The sequence below is a fragment of the Chiloscyllium plagiosum genome, unplaced genomic scaffold, assembly GCF_037043375.1.
Source record: "Chiloscyllium plagiosum isolate Xiang-an unplaced genomic scaffold, Cpla_swu_hap1 HiC_scaffold_39, whole genome shotgun sequence".
Lineage (NCBI taxonomy): Eukaryota > Metazoa > Chordata > Chondrichthyes > Orectolobiformes > Hemiscylliidae > Chiloscyllium > Chiloscyllium plagiosum.
In genome coordinates, this window is record NW_028270177.1 from 42,582,186 (window position 1) to 42,597,944 (window position 15,759).

At 42.2% G+C, this 15,759-nt stretch overlaps 1 protein-coding gene across 4 annotated transcripts in view; it reads left to right on the forward strand.

The window, feature by feature from the left end:
* Nucleotides 1–15,759, forward strand: part of ankdd1a (ankyrin repeat and death domain containing 1A) — a 293,056-nt gene that overhangs the window by 87,899 nt on the left and 189,398 nt on the right. For all 4 annotated transcript variants that reach the window (XM_087981356.1, XM_043677683.2, XM_043677679.2 and 1 more), the window contains exons 5-7: nt 483–587; nt 5,819–5,917; nt 10,006–10,104. In XM_087981356.1, coding sequence (XP_087837482.1) covers nt 483–587; nt 5,819–5,917; nt 10,006–10,104 — 303 coding nt within the window. The remainder of the gene's footprint in view (nt 1–482; nt 588–5,818; nt 5,918–10,005; nt 10,105–15,759) is intronic.

A 15,759-nucleotide genomic window follows, 5' to 3' on the forward strand; every position in this document is an offset into this window, starting at 1 on the left:
TGTAAAATTTATTTGCACCTTTTCCAGTTTAATAACATCCTTCCTATAGCAGGGATGTGCATGATTAAGACTATTGTTAGTGTATGTGTAATGAGGGCCGCTTATATGTGCCTGATGACATGCTAGCATGCATGTGATGAAGACAGTTTAGTTAGGGTAGGTAAGATGAAAACAGTTTAGTTCTTGTGTGTTTGATGAAGACTGTGTCATTAGGACGTGTGTGATGAAGACAGTTTGGTCAGGGTTCATGTGATGAAGTCAGTTTAGTTAGTGTGTGCGTGATGAAGACGGTGCGTGTGATGAAGGCAATGTAGGGTGTATCTGATGAAAACATTTTAGTATGTGCATGAGGGACACAGTTTAAGATGTGTTATGAAGACAGTTTAATTAGTGTGAGCGTGATGAAGACAGTTTATTTCGGAATTGTGATTCATTGGTAATATTTAATTCATTCGATTTTCTTATTTATTTTCCTGAATCAGAATGGCTTAAATTTGCTTCTCTGTGCTGCCCAAAGAGGCCATATAAAGATTCTTGAGTTTATTATGGAAGATCTGGAAGATGTGTGCCTGGACAAAGCTGACAATGTGAGTATTATTTTACCGTTGTAGATTTTAGGATGAATTTTACAAATTTAAGAGTGTAACATTATGTGGCAAGATCCAATATTTGGATTTCTGATTTGAATATCATAGGAATCATTTGGTGAATTTCTAATGTCATATGTGATTTTCTGAATTCCGATGCCTGAGCCCATATTGTTGATTTCTTTGTAACTTCCATCAGCCCTACAACACTCTTCTGTGTTTTTCCATAGCATCCTCTACATCTTTCATTTGTGGTCATCCCTTCAGTTGCTTAAGTGTTCAGCTTAGAGATTCCATCGCAAAGTTATGTGAGCCTCCACCTATCTAACTTCCTTTAAGATAAAAGCAAGTTGAAGAAGATTAGAGATTTAGAGTAATGTGGATTACTCAGGCTTCCAGGATTTTGATCCAGCGACAGTTCTGGAATACCAATATATTTAAAAGTCCGGATGGTGAGAAGCTTGAAGAGAGGCTTAGAGAGGAATCATAAAATCCCGATAGTGTGAAAGCAGGTCATTTGGCCCATTGAGTCCTCTCAAGCCCTCCAAAGGGCATCCCACCCAGATCCATTCCCTCCCCATAACTGTACATTTCCCATGGCTGATCCATTTAGCCTGCACATTCCTGGACTGTGGAAGGAAACTGGAGCACCCAGAGGAAACCCATGCAGACGTGGGGAGAATGTTCAAACTCCACACAGGCCTGAAGCTGGAATTGAACTCGTGTCACTAATCACTGAGCCTGGTGGTTGCTGATGGTGGTTCCCATGTATCTGTTGCCCTTGTCCTTTTCAATAGAATTGTTTGTTAAGTTCATTAGGCCGGACAGATGGCTCAGGTTACCATGAAGGACTATCCTTGTCAACCTTGCCCCTCAAGTTAAACTACCACCAGTTGTCTCTCTGTTTGAGAGAGCAGTCTGTGGTCCAGTAGGACTATGGAGACTTTACCTTTTACCTCTACCTCCTAGATGGAAGTGGTTGTGGATTTTGAAGGTACTATCTCAGGATCTTTGGTGAATTCTGCAGTGCATCTTACTGATGGTGCACACTGCTGCTACTGAGTGTCAGCGGTGGAGGGAATTGATGTTTGTGGATCTGTTTGTGCCAATTAACAGGTTGCTTTGTCCTGGATGGTGTCAGACTTCTTAAGTATTGTTGGAATTGCACTCTTCCAGGTAAGTGGGGAGTATTTCATCATGCTCCTGACTTGTACCTTATAGATGGTGGACAGTTTTGAGGAGTCAGGAGATGAGTTACTCACTGCAGTATTACTAGCCTCTGACCTACTGTTGTAGTCATTTTATTTATAAAGTGAATCCAGTTGATTTTCTGGTCAATGGTAACTCTCAGGATGTTCACAGTGATGGATTCATTGATGGTAAAACTATTGAATGTCAAGGAGCAGAGTGTGGAGTATGTCTTATTTGTTAGAATCCTTGCTAGATTTTCATTATTTTCAATTTTATCTTTTATCAATTTTACTTTGGAGTGGTGAGCTGGGAATTCTGGGCTGAAGATGCCCTTTGAACTTTGTGAAACAGCTTATGGTAAAAGGTAAAGAACAGATCAAACAAACTTATGTTTGTTGGTGAGGCCATGCCTGAGATTACGGTTTGTACAGACACAGCAACCCTGGGAAGAGCATTACATTTAACTGGATAGCAGAAGTTTGTTATTAATGAGGTCAGCACTGTACCTGGGAATTGGATCTAGCAAGTCTGGAAGAAACCCTATATTCAAGCAGATAGCAGATGTTGAATGATAATTGAGGCCTCAGGAAAATATATTCAATCTATTGGAATTGGACCATTGTTGAAGTTGGTGAATTATGTTTTCTGGAGAGCAGAGTTTGGCTGCTGATGACACAGCATGAAGATTTGGCAGCCCAGCTCAGTGGCTAGCACTGCTGCCTCACAGCGGCAGGGACTCTGGTTCGATTCCCGCCTTGGGCGACTGTCTGCGTGGGTTTCCCTCGGGTATTCCGGTTTCCTCCCACAATCCAAAAAAAATGTGCAGGTCAGGTGAATTGGCCATGCTAAATTGCCCTTAGTGTTAGGTGCATTAGTCAGGGGTAAATATAGGGTAGAGAAATGGGTCTGGGTGGATTACTCTTCGGAGGGTCAGTGTGGACTTGTTGGGCCAAATGGCCTATTTCCATTCTGTAGGGAATCTAATTTGAAAGCTGTCTGCCTAACATATGAATATAAGAGCTAGGAGAAGGAGCAGGCTGTCTGCCCCTTCGAGCCTGCTCTGCCATTCAATAAGACCATGGCTGATCTTTTTGTGGACTCAGATCCACTTAGCCGCACTCTCATCGTATCCCTTAATTCCATTATTGTTCAAAAGAAATCTACCTTAGCTTTAAAAATGTTCATTGAAGTAGAATAAACTACTTCATCTGGGCAAGCAATTGGGAGTGGTACAGTGGACCAGTGGTTAGCACTGCTGCCTCACAACACCAGGGTCCTAGGTTCAATTCCAACCTTGGAATACTGTGTGGAGTTTGCACATTCTCCCCATGTCTGTATGGGTTTCCTCCAGGTGATCTGGTTTCCTTCCACAATCCAAAAAGTGCAGGTTAGGTGAATTGGCCATGCTAAATTGCCCATGGTGTTAGGTGCATTAGTCAGAGGGAAGTGGGTCTGGGTGGGTTACTCTTTGGAGAGTCGGTGTGGACTTGTTGGGCCGAAGGGCCTGTTTCCACGCTGTAGGGAATCTAATCTAATTCCATAGATTTACAACCCTCTGGGTATAGAAGTTCCTTCTTGATTCAGTCTTCAATCTGCTCCTTTTAATCTTGAGGCTATGCCCTCTTGTCCTAGTTTCACCTGCCAGTGGAGAGGTCCTCTCTATAGAATCACTACAGTGTAGAAAACAGTTTACACTCAACAATTTACACTGACCCTCCGAAGAGTATCCCACCTAGACCCATTCCCCAACCCTATTACTTCTACATTTTCCCCTGACTAATGCACCTAATCTATACATCCCTAAATGCTATGGGCAATTTAACATGGCCAGTTCACCTCGCCTGCACATCATTTGGATTGTGGGAGAAAATCTGAACAGGTGGAGGAAACCCACGCAGACACGGGAAGAATGTGCAAACTCCATACAGATAGTCGCCCGAGGCTGGAATCGAACCCAAGTCTCTGGTGTGAGGCAGCAATGCTAACCACTGAGCCACCATGCCGCCCTTCCTTTTACCAACTGTCGAAAGCCCAAAGAACTGAAAGCTAGGTAGAAATCTTACTGCCTTTACCTGAGTGAACTGGAAAGGTAGCCCTGATCGATCTCCAGAGAAGCAACAAGGAGTCTACATCTATGCTTGTGAAATAACGCATTGTGAAAACCACTTAAGTATTGGATGTAGGTTTGCTCGCTGAGCTGAAAGGTTCATTTCCAGACGTTTTGTTACCTTTCTAGCGAAGCATGAGGTCCACTGAAGATGTTACCTAGTAAGGTAACAAAACGTCTGGAAATGAACCTTTCAGCTCAGCGAGCAAACCTACATTCAAAACCTCAACCTGAGCTACAAATCTTCTCAAAACTCGCTAAGACCATTTCGGTAATCTGATCAGTTTTGTTATTTTCTTTTATTTATCTGTGAATTATGTTTGTTTGACTGTCTTTTGTGTGAATAGGGAGCTGAAAACACACCCAATAGAGATTGTTTAGACTACTTTGTTTATTTTTTCTCTGCTAAAGTTATGGAAATTAAGTAAATTATTAAGCCTTTTGTTTAAGATACAAGTCTAGAATTAATTATTCATAAAAACTGGGATTGATTATTGAAAGGTCTGGTTAGGAACCATTGGGGTAACTATTTAGGGTCTCTGAAGGTTTTAATTTTTACTAAGTTGTGAAAACAGAGGTAGAGAGGCTGATTTGGTTTAACTGTCTCTGGGTCTTAACATATTGGAGATGGTCATTAGCTGGCAATTGTGTGGCAGGAGTATTACTTGCCACTTTCCACCGCAAGCCTGGATATTATCCAGGTAATTTTGCATTTAGACGTAACTTGTGTCTGAGAAGTTTTCTATGGTGCTGAACATTGTGCAATCATCAGCAAACATCCCCACTTCTGACCTTATGATGGAGGTAAGATCATTCATGAAGCAGCTGAGGATGGTAGGGTCCTAGGATATTATCCTGAGGAACTCCTGCAGTGATGTCCTGGAGCTAAGATGATTGACCTCCAAAATCTACAACCATCTTCCTAACTACCAGTATGATTCCAAATATTGGAACGTTTGGCCCGATTCCCATTGATACAGGTCTTGCTAGGGCTCCTTGTTGCCGCTCTTGGCCAAATGTAGCCAAGGGCTAACGCTCTCATATCATCTCTGGCATTCAGCTATTTTGTCCATGTTTGAACCAATGCTATAATGAGGTCAAGAGCTGGGATTCAGTGGGGAGATTATTGCTAAACAGGTGCTGATTGATAGCACTGTTAACAATACTTTACTAATGATCGAGAGTAGACCAATGGGTTGGTAGTTGGCTGGGTTAGATTTGGCGGAAGTGGGTGCTGCAGATACTGGAGATTTGAGTCAAAATTAGAGTGGTACTGCAAAAGCACAGTAGGTCAGGCAGCATCCGAGAAGCAGGAAAATCGACGTTTTGGGCAAAAGCCCTTCATCAGGGTTAGATTTATTCTGCTTTTTGTGTGCAGGACATAGCCAGGCAATTTTCCATATTTTCGGTAGATGTCAAGTGTTGTAACTACTGGAACAGCTTGACAAGGGGTGAGGAAAGTTCTGGAGTAGAAGTCTTCAGTAATATTGTTGGGATATTGTAAGGGCCCATAGCCTATACAGTATCCAGTGTCTCCAAACATTTCTTGATGTGACATGGAGTGAATTGAATTGTAGGGCTGGAGGAGATTACAATGATAAGGGAAGATGAAATCACATAGGTGTGAATTTTTAAATGAGTACATTAATGGAACAGCAGACATCTAGCCCAGCACAAGTGTACTAGTAATGGTGTAAATTAGGATACAAGCAGTAGAGTTTTGAATGAACTTTTTTCTTTATAGTTGAAGATGCAGGGGTCAGTTACATGAGTGACAGAATAGTTGAGTCTAGAGGCTGCAAAAGCACATTTGCTCTTTCATTTTGAGTAATATCCTGCACCAGGACAACATCCATATTTATTTCATCTTTTATTCTGTAATGTTTATCTCAATCTGTTTCTGTTATTTTATGAAAAAGTAATCTCTTTACAGATGCAACGAACAGCACTACACCTGGCAGCAAGTTATGGCAATCTCGAAGTGGTAGAATTCTTAATTGGCTCAGGCTGTGTCCATGGCTTGAAGGACAAGGTCAGTATAACAAAGGGTAAGCTTGCTAAGGTTTCAGCTTGTGTAGGGGTCTATTACACAGTTATAAAAACACATTTTGCACAGAAAATGTCCCAAGGACTCCATGGTGTAATTGCACAACTTGTAGTGAGAAATAGGGATATCAGGATGGGTTAGCAAAAGATTGTTCAAAGAGGTGTATTTTAAGAAGGATCTTGAAGATGAAGCGAGAGAAAGAGAGACAGAGGGGTTTTGAGGAGAAAATAAGAAGTTTTACAGAACTCGAGGCATTGACTGTTTCTCTCTCCGCAGATGCTGCAAAGCCTGATGAGTTTCTCCAGCACTTTCTGAACATGAATATTAAACAAGGTGGTGGAGGTTGTGATGATGCTGTCACCTTTGTCCAGAGGGTGAGGAAGGAAAGTGACCACTGTAACAGAAAATGCCAGCCTGGACTTTAATTTAGTTACTTCAGTGTGATGGAACAGACAAAGCCTGACTGGAGGAATTCAGACAGTGAAAGATTCGGGCATATGTAGGATTCGACATTCAAAGACTCTAGAGAGGAAATTGGAAATTGGACAGCAGGCACAGTCGGGTCATGGGTCACGTTTTTACGGAAGTGGGGTGTAATGTTGATTTTGAAAAAGAGGAAACCAAGACCTAATGAGAAAGAGAGTATTTACCATAGTTGTGGGTATTGTTATGAAGGTGTTGAAGTTTACTGTACCTTTAGAGAATAAAGGACTTAGCATGCACAGAGTGTTAGAAAATTTACAGTGTAACATTTGGTCCAGCAGCTAGCACTGGCTGAGTTGCTATAAGACAAAAACAAATTTGATTTTAGCCGATCAGTTTAAATTATACCCCAAACTACCGATCTCCAATCGAGTTTGAATTTAGTATATTGACAATATTAAAAACCAATGAAACAGTCTAATGCTTTGGGAGTATAGGACTAGGAAAAATTGAACAGTTGAGGGGAGAAGTGACAAACCACCAGCATGTGCAGACTGCCTGAGGCACAGAGCTCTTAAAGGTACATTGATTTATCAACGACCTCTAAAAGAGGAATCCTAAGAAGAAAATCTCCAGAGGAAGATACAAAGAGAGGTTTCGACAGCTGCCTAGTTTTGAAAATTGAATTTTTAGTAAATCTGAATCGGGGGTTTTATCGGACCAGTATTTAGAGGGGGAAAGTAAAAGATAGGTTAGAGAAATGATTTGTAAGTAGTTGTTTGTTAATTATTTTCTGTTATACTTCAAGAAATAAAATGGTTAATTTTTACTTTAAATAGTTCTTGGCCTTTCTAATTTTCATAGATTACAGCACGTGTTGAATCTTTTCTGTGTTGCTGGGTTGCTGAGGGGTTTACCCCATGTCATGGGTGGCTCAGTCATTAGCACTGCTGCCTCACAGCACCAGGGACCCAGGTTTGACTCCATCCTTGGGCAACTGTCTGTATGGAGTTTGCACATTCTCCCTGTGTCTGCGTGGGTTTCCTCTAGGTGCATCCTTTTCCTCCCACAGTCCAAAGATGTGTAGGTCAGGTGAATTGGCCATTCTAAATTGCCCATAGTGTTATGTGCATTAGTCAGAGGGAAATAGGTTTGGGTAGGTTACTCTTCGGAGGGTCGGTATGGACTTGTTGGGTCGAAGGGCCTGTTTCCACACTGGAGGGAATCTAATCTAATACTGGTCCAATAAAACCCCCAGTTAAGATTTACCAAAAATTCAAATTTCAAAACCAGGCAGTTGTCGAAACTTCTCTTTGTATCTTCCTCTGGAAATTTTCTTCTTAGGATTTATTTTTCACAGGTCGTTGATAGATTCATGTACCTTTAAGAGCTGTGCCTTGGGCAGTCTGTACATGCTGGTAGCTTTACACTTCTCGCCTCAACTGTTTAATTTTTCCCAGTCTTATACCCCAAAGCATCAGATTGTTTAATTGGTTTTTAATATTGTCAATATACTAAATTCAAATTTGATTGGAGGTTGGTAGTTTGGGGTATAATTTAAACTGATTGGCCACAATCAAAGTTGTTTTTGTCTCATGGCAACTCAGCCAGTGCTAGCTGCTGGACTAAATTTATATTGTAAATTCTCCAGCATTCTCTATGCTTGCTAAGTCCTTCACTCTCTTTAAGGTACAGTACACTTCTACACCTTCATAACAATATGTTTGCCGAGCTGGGAAGTTGATTTGCAGATGTTTTGTTCCCTGTTTAGGTAACATCTTCAGTGCTTTGGAGCCTCCTGTGAAGTGCTTTTGTGCTGTGTCTTCTGGAGTTTATTTGGTTCCGTTCCTGCTGCATCTGGTTGCCAGTTCCTGGTATTTGTTGCAATGATTGGTATATTGGGTCTAGGTTAATGTGTTTATTGATAGAGCCCATGGATGAGTGCCATGACTCTAGAAATTCTCTGGCTGTCCTCTCTTCAGCTCGTCCTATTATCATACTGTTGTCCTAGTCGAATTTGTGGTTCCGGTCATCTGTGTATAAGGCTACTTTGGATAACTGGTCATGGTGTTTAGTTGTTAGTTGGTGTTCATGAATGCGGATGGCTAGTTGTCTGTCTGAGTGTCCTACATAGTTTTTCATGCAGTCTTTGCATCGAATCTTGTAAACTACATGATGGGTATTGGGTCTTTTGTACTAGTGAGTTGTCCAAGCATAGCTGTCGGTTTATGGGCTGTCATGAACCTGAGTGGTTGGAGAAGTCTGGCTGTTGGTTCTGAGATGTCTTTTGTACTAGTGAGTTGTCCGAGCATAGCTGTCGGTTTATGGGCTGTCATGAACCTGAGTGGTTGGAGAAGTCTGGCTGTTGGTTCTGAGATGTTTTTTATTTAAGGTAGTGAGTTAGGTCGTGGCATGTCCTCATCGCGTTGTTTACAATAGAGTGTTTACAATATCAGGTAGCATCTGGCCAGGAAGATAGTCCAGTGGCCAGCTTTTCAGTGGAAATATTTGATAGTTCAGAACTTGACGTTGAGCTTGGTGTTGGCATTACAACATTTCAGTGTTTATGTTACCAGTAACATAGCTGAGATAATTATATACACTGGTCAAACCCATTGATGTTTGTGGAGAAGTTTAAGGAGAAAAATGCTAGACTGTTTAGATGCAGCTTGTTGTTCCAGCCATTCAGTTTGAAAATTCTACATGTGACAGGACAAGAAAACATGAGTGCCAATGCATTGTTGAGACTTGAATGAGAAATGGAGGCTTTTGGTGCCAGGAGTGTACTGTTTTAACAAACTGAAACAGAATATAGTTGTGTGTTTGCCTGTTTGTAATCAATACAATATATATGTGTGAGAATGCAGTAAGGGAAGTAGTATTATGACCTCTGTTGTGTTTCTGTGCTCAGTTCAGTGCAAAATTGAGCATGCTTTGTCCTCTAATCTTAGAGGTGAGAAATAAAACTGAGTCCCTGTCTGCCAATTCTAATGGCTATGTGAGATGCTATGGCACAATGCAAAGAATAACAAGGAATTCCTCAGCATTCTGACCAATGCATGACCCTCAACTAATGCCACCGAAAGCAGAAATGTGAACAGAAAATGCTAGACACACTCACAGGTTGGCAGCTTTGTTCAGAGAAACAGTTAGAACCTTAGGTCAGTGGCTGTTCAGAAACTCAAAAACAAAGAATCTGCTTCCTTTTTTTGAAATGGGCTATTCTCAAATTGGCTGCTGTATATGCTGATAAAGCAACAATTTTATTATCTCAGAACAGCACATGGGTCTCTCATGGAGAATCTGGAAAGTTCTGGGATGAATTCCAGGATTCTTATGCGGGGCAATTGAACCTATGGATAGGCATAGGGAGGATTGAATCGATTGGATAGGCATATGGAGGATAGTGGGCTAGTGTAGGTTAGGTGGGCTTGGATCGGTGCAACATCGAGGGCCGAAGGGCCTGTACTGCGCTGTATTCTTCTATGTTCTATGTTCTATGGCTCTTTCAGAATACAAGCTCTTCTACATTTCAGAATATCTAATGACAGAAAGGTGTTGAAAGCTTATCAGATCCTAAACCAGTGTTACCATGATGCTGCAGTATCTTAAGTGTGAATGTCTAACTCAGTTTATTCTGAATTCCATAGGAACAGAACACTGCGCTTCATTTGTGTGCACGAAGTGGGCATGTTGAAGTGTTGCAGAAAATAATAGAAACTGCAGTGGATCTGGATGAAAAGAATTGGGTGAGATTTTGAAATCTAAATAGAATATCTGTTGCTAAAAATTCACATATCCAGTTTCAATGCACCTGTTCAATGACTACATTGCCCTTTCATAGAAATGTTATTTCCTTCATTCATGTTAATTCTCTATACCTAAGAAAGGAGAGGAATATGGAGATCTTTGGTGGAGAATGTACTAAACCTTAAACAAATGAAATAGCAGCATGAAGGAGAATTAATAAGATTTTGAGATCCAACCCGGAAAAGAAGCAGGTATCTGATGAGTAAAATCCTGAGTTTAGGAGCATTGGTTATAGTCCTGAGCATTGGATAAAGTCCGGATTACAGCTATCCCATTTCTGTAGCACTGGGAACAATGCTGTGCACAGGTACTGCACACCTGAAATCTTGTCTTAATTTTAGTTGAGAGGATGATTGGTCACTGTGAAGAGAAAACAGTATCTTTAAATTTCTACTCTTGGTATTCTAAATGTAAGCAAGTTTGGGCAGTAAATTTAGGCAGGACCAGGCGACCCTGAATTAAGCCCTTTGCTTGTCAGTTAGGTGGACTGACCAGTGCCAGAAAGGAGTAACGTAAATGAGGATTTTCTGCATAATATTTGCTTCCTCCTGAATGCACATTATCAGCGTTGAGTAGATGGGATGTTTATCTAGTTTTGCTGTGGTAGATTGGGAATTTAAAATTAAATTCATTGGGAATTTCCTTATTAATTAATTAATTGCAGTAAACCAGTATGTTAAGAAGAAAGGGCACCTCACTGGCAGGCTGTGGTTGGAATTCTGCCACATTGAGTTCCACACCTGTCACCTGAGTTGGGTATCTCACTGTTTGTAACTGATGCCTGGTAATAATGAGTTTGCTGTACAACTAGGCAAGTCTGAGGACAGGCGACATATGCTGCAATAAACAACAGTTGAAAGTTCACAGCTATTTATCAAAATCTAATCTGAAAATGTGTTGCTGGAAAAGCGCAGCAGGTCAGGCAGCATCCAAGGAACAGGAGAATCGACGTTTCGGGCATAAGCCCTGCATTGACTGGGCCACATAGAGTATAAAGGCATGGACGGGGTGAAATTTGTCAATTGTGTCCAAGAAAGTTTCCTAATCAGTATGTAGAGGGTCCTACTCGGGAGGTTGCAACACTGGACTTCCTCTTAGGAAATGAGTCAGGCATGTTACTGAAGTGTCAGTTAAAAACCACTTTGGGTCCAGTGACGGTAACTCTCTTAGTTTTAACATAGTTATCAAAAAAGATAGGATAGGTCCACAGGTTGAGGTTTAGATCAGAGTGATGCTAGAAAAGTACAGCACGTCAGGCAGCATCCGAGGAGCAGGAAAATCGATGTTTCGGGCAAAAGCCCTTCATTAGAAATCTGATGAAGGGCTTTTGCCTGAAATGTCGATTTTCCTGCTCCTCGGATGCTGCCTGACCTGCTGTGCTTTTCCAGCATCACTCTGATCTAAACTCTGGTTTCCAGCATCTGCAGTCCTCACTTTTGCCACAGGTTAAGGTATTAAGCTGAATCAGGGCTGATTTTGGGGCCATTAGGCAGGATCTGGCAGAGGTCATTGGGTGAGTGTACTTGAAGGAAAAGGAATGACTGGCAAATGGGAGGCTTTTAAAAGTGTGATATCAAGAGTCTAGGGACAGTTGTGTCTGTTAGAGTGAATGGAAGACTGGCAGGTTTAGAGATTCCTGTCTGACGATGGATATTGAGGCTGTGGTCAGGAAAAAGAAGAAGGCATACATTGGATATTAACTATTGGGCTCAAGTGAATCCCTAGAAGACTATAGTAAGTGTAGGAGCACACTTAAGAGAAAAATCAGAAGAGCAAAAAGATGTTATGAGATGGATCTAGCAGATAAGGTAGTATAGTTATATTAAGTGTAAATGGGTGGCTAGGGAGAGATTAGTTCCCCTTAAAGAACAACATGGCTGTCTGTGTGTGGAGCAACAGGAGGTGGAGGTGATTTTTAATGAATATCTCCCCTCACTGTTTACTGAGGAGAGAATCATGCATGCTAAGGAAATAAGGGAACCAAAGTATTAATGTTTTGCACTGTATACATATTACCAGAGAGGAGGTGTTTGCAGCCTTAAAGCACATTAATGTGGATAAATCCCCTGGGCTTGATCAAGTCCATCCTCGGTCATTGTGGGAGGCTCAGGAAGAAATGGCAGACGGCCTTGCAGATAATTTTGCTTTATCTTTAGCCCTGGTGAAGCTCCGGAATACTGGAAAGTGGTTAATGTTGTTCCATTGTTTAAGAAAGGTAGCATAGACAAGCTACTACTACAGGCCTGTGAGCCCGACATCAATGGTAGGCAAGTTGTTGGAGAGGATACTGAGGGACAGGTTCTGGATTAGTGGTGCTGGAAGAGCACAGCAGTTCAGGCAGCATCCAAGGAGCTTCGAAATTGACGTTTCGGGCAAAAGCCCTTAATCAGGAATAAAGGCAGTGAGCCTGAAGCATGGAGAGATAAGCTAGAGGAGGGACAGGATCAACCGACATTTGAATCGTCAAGGTCTGATTTGGGATAGTCAGCGTGGAAATATGCATGGGAAGTCATGCCTGACAAATCTTTTGGAGTTTATTGAAGAGGTAACCAAGAGGATAGATGATGGTAGGGTAGTGGATGTTGTCTATATGGACTTTAGTAAGGTGTTTGGCAAGATCCAGCATGGCAGGCTAGTCATGAAGGTCAGGTTGCATGGGATCCATGGAGAGCAAGCTCATCGGATTCAAAATTGATTCAATGGTAGGAAGCAGCGGGTGATGGTTGAAAGTTGTTTCTCGGACTTGAGGCCCTGTGACTAGTGGTGTGCCATAGGAGTCAGTGCTGGGATGTGAACGTACAAGGCATGAATAGATAGTTTGGAATTGATACAAAATTAGGAGGAAGCTGTTCAATAATTACAGAGGAATCTTGACCAGATGAGGAAGTGGGCTGAGGATTGGCAAATGTAATTCAATACAGATAAGTGTGAAGTGTTGCACTTTGGAAAGTCCAACCAAAGTCGGATCTATACAGTGAATGGCAGATGAGGAGTGTTGTGGAGCAGAGGGACCTAGGAATACATGTACATAGTTATTCGAAAGCAGCTTCACAGGTAGACAGAGTGGTGAAGAAGGTATTTAGCATGCTGGCCTTCATCAGTCGAGGCATTGAGTGTAGATTTAGATTTAGATTACTTACAGTGTGGAAACAGGCCCTTCGGCCCAACAAGTCCACACTGACCCTCCGAAGAGCAACGCACCCATACTCATTCCCCTACATTTACCCCTTCAACTAACACCATGGGCAATTTAGCATTGCCAATTCACCTAACCTTCACGTTTTTGAACTGTGGGCACCCGGAGGAAACCCACACGGACACGGGGAGAATGTGTAAACTCCACACAGACAGTTGCCTGAGGCGGGAATTGAACCTGGGTCTCTGGTGCTGTGAGGTAGCAGTGCTAACCACTGTGCCACCGTGCTGCCCAAGTAGTTGGGACAGTATGTTACAGTTGAATAAGTTGTTGGTGAGGCCGCACTTGGAGTATTGTGTGCAAGTTTGATCACCCTGTTATAGGAAAGACATAGTTAACCTGTAATGAGTGTAAGGAAGATTTATGAGGATGATGTCAGGACTAGTAGGCCTGACTTAAAGGGACAAGTTGGCCAGGATAGGATTTTATTCCTTGGAATGTAGGAAAATGAGGGGTGACCTTATTGAGATGTATAAAATCATGAGGGGCATAAATAGGATGAATGCATATAGTCTTGTTCCCAGAGATGGGGAATTATAAACTAGAAGGCACAGGTTTAAAGTGAGAGGAGAAAAATTTAGGAAGGACCTGGGGGGCAACTACTTCACGCAGAAAGTGGTGCATATATGGAATGGGCTGCCAGAGAAAGTGGTTGAGGCAGGTAATATAGCACCATTTCAAAAAAACATTTGGATAGGTACATGGATGGGAAGGGTTTAAAGGGATATAGATAAAATGCGGGCTATGGAACTAGCTGAGTGGGCACGATGGTCAGCATGGATCAGTTGGGTTGAAGGGCCTGTTTCCATCCTGTATTACTCTATGACTGTATGACTCAATAACTAGGGATGGACAATAAATCCTGTCCCACCCAGCAGCCCGTCCCTCCCATGTGAATAAAACAAACATTTAATATAATTAAGCAGTCAGCAAGTTTCATGAAGGGGTAATCATACCAGACAACATTATTCGAATTCAATGAGGAGGTAACGAGCAAGATGGATAGAGGAGAACCAGTAGATAATATATTTAGATTTCCAAAGGCATTTGAAATGGTACCAGATATAAGGCTACTTAAGAGGAAAAGGTTTCATGGTGCTGAGGACAGTATAGTAGCTTGGATAGATCAGCTAACTAATAGGAGATAGAGTTGGGTAAAAAGAGGGTTTTATTTCATGATGGCAACCTGTAACTAGTGGAGTGCCACAGCGTCAGTGCTGGGTCACAGTTATTGGTAATATATGTCAATGACTTGGATCATTTGAAGTGTATGAATCAACATCATGTTTAAAGGGGTGGGAAGGCAAGTGGTGAGAATGACACAAGGAGTCCACAGAGGGTGACAGACAGGTTAAGTGTGTGGGTGGATCAAATGTAATGTGGGAAAATATGAAGTTTTTTTTGCTGCAGAGAGCAGCAGGAGCTGGGCGGAAGTGAATCTGAGCACATAGGCTGTTGGGAAGGTTAGTGAGTGCTATTTAAATAGGTGTGTTCTAGGCCCCAGGTCCTACATAGTAAGGCCTCCCTCCCACCCTCCTTCTCTAACCTAATTAAGAGTCCTAACCTAATTCTCTAACCTAATTAAGAGTCTTTGGCAAAGAGGCTGAGTGAGGAGATTACACCACAGTTGAAGAGAGTGAAGACATGACTGCCAAGTTGATTCAGTTTGCTGCGTGTATGATGTGGGAGGTCAGGGACACTGATGTTGTCTCCTTTAGCTGTGGAAAGTGTGTACACATTCAGCTTCTGAAAGAGCATGTTGCAGCACTGAAGAAAGAACTAGATGAGCTCAAGCTCATTCGAGAGAACGAGAATTTTCTGGACAGGACCTTCAGCAAGACCATGATACTGAGCATACCAGAAGAGAAGGAGATGACGCTGAGGAAAAAAGAGATGATTCAAGTACAAGAGACCCAGGTGGAAGTACCTCTTGTGAACAGGTTGAATCTCTTGGAAACTGTTGAGACAGACGACAATGCTAGTCGGAGAGACAGGCAGGTTTGCCAATAGAAAATTGGTGTGGAGGCAGAGCTGAGGAGCCAGACATCATGCGAGCCGTGGTAATAGGGGTCTCAATAGTGAGAGGGACTGAAAGGGGCTTCTGCGGCAACAGACGGGATTTGAGGATGGTGTGTTGCCTTCCTGGTGCCAGGATCCAGGATGTCATTGACATAGTGCAGGGAATCCTCAAGAGCGAAGGTGAAGAGCCAGAGGTGCTGGTGCATGTCAGCACAAATTACATTGGAAAGAAGAGAAGGGGCATTCTACAGCAGGACTTCAGAGAACTCAGAAGAAGGCTGAAAAACAGAACTTCTGGGTGGTTATCTCCGGTTTGCCTTCAGTTTCTCGGCCTGGAGATAGTGGGAATAGGGAGATAGAACATAGAACAATACAGCAC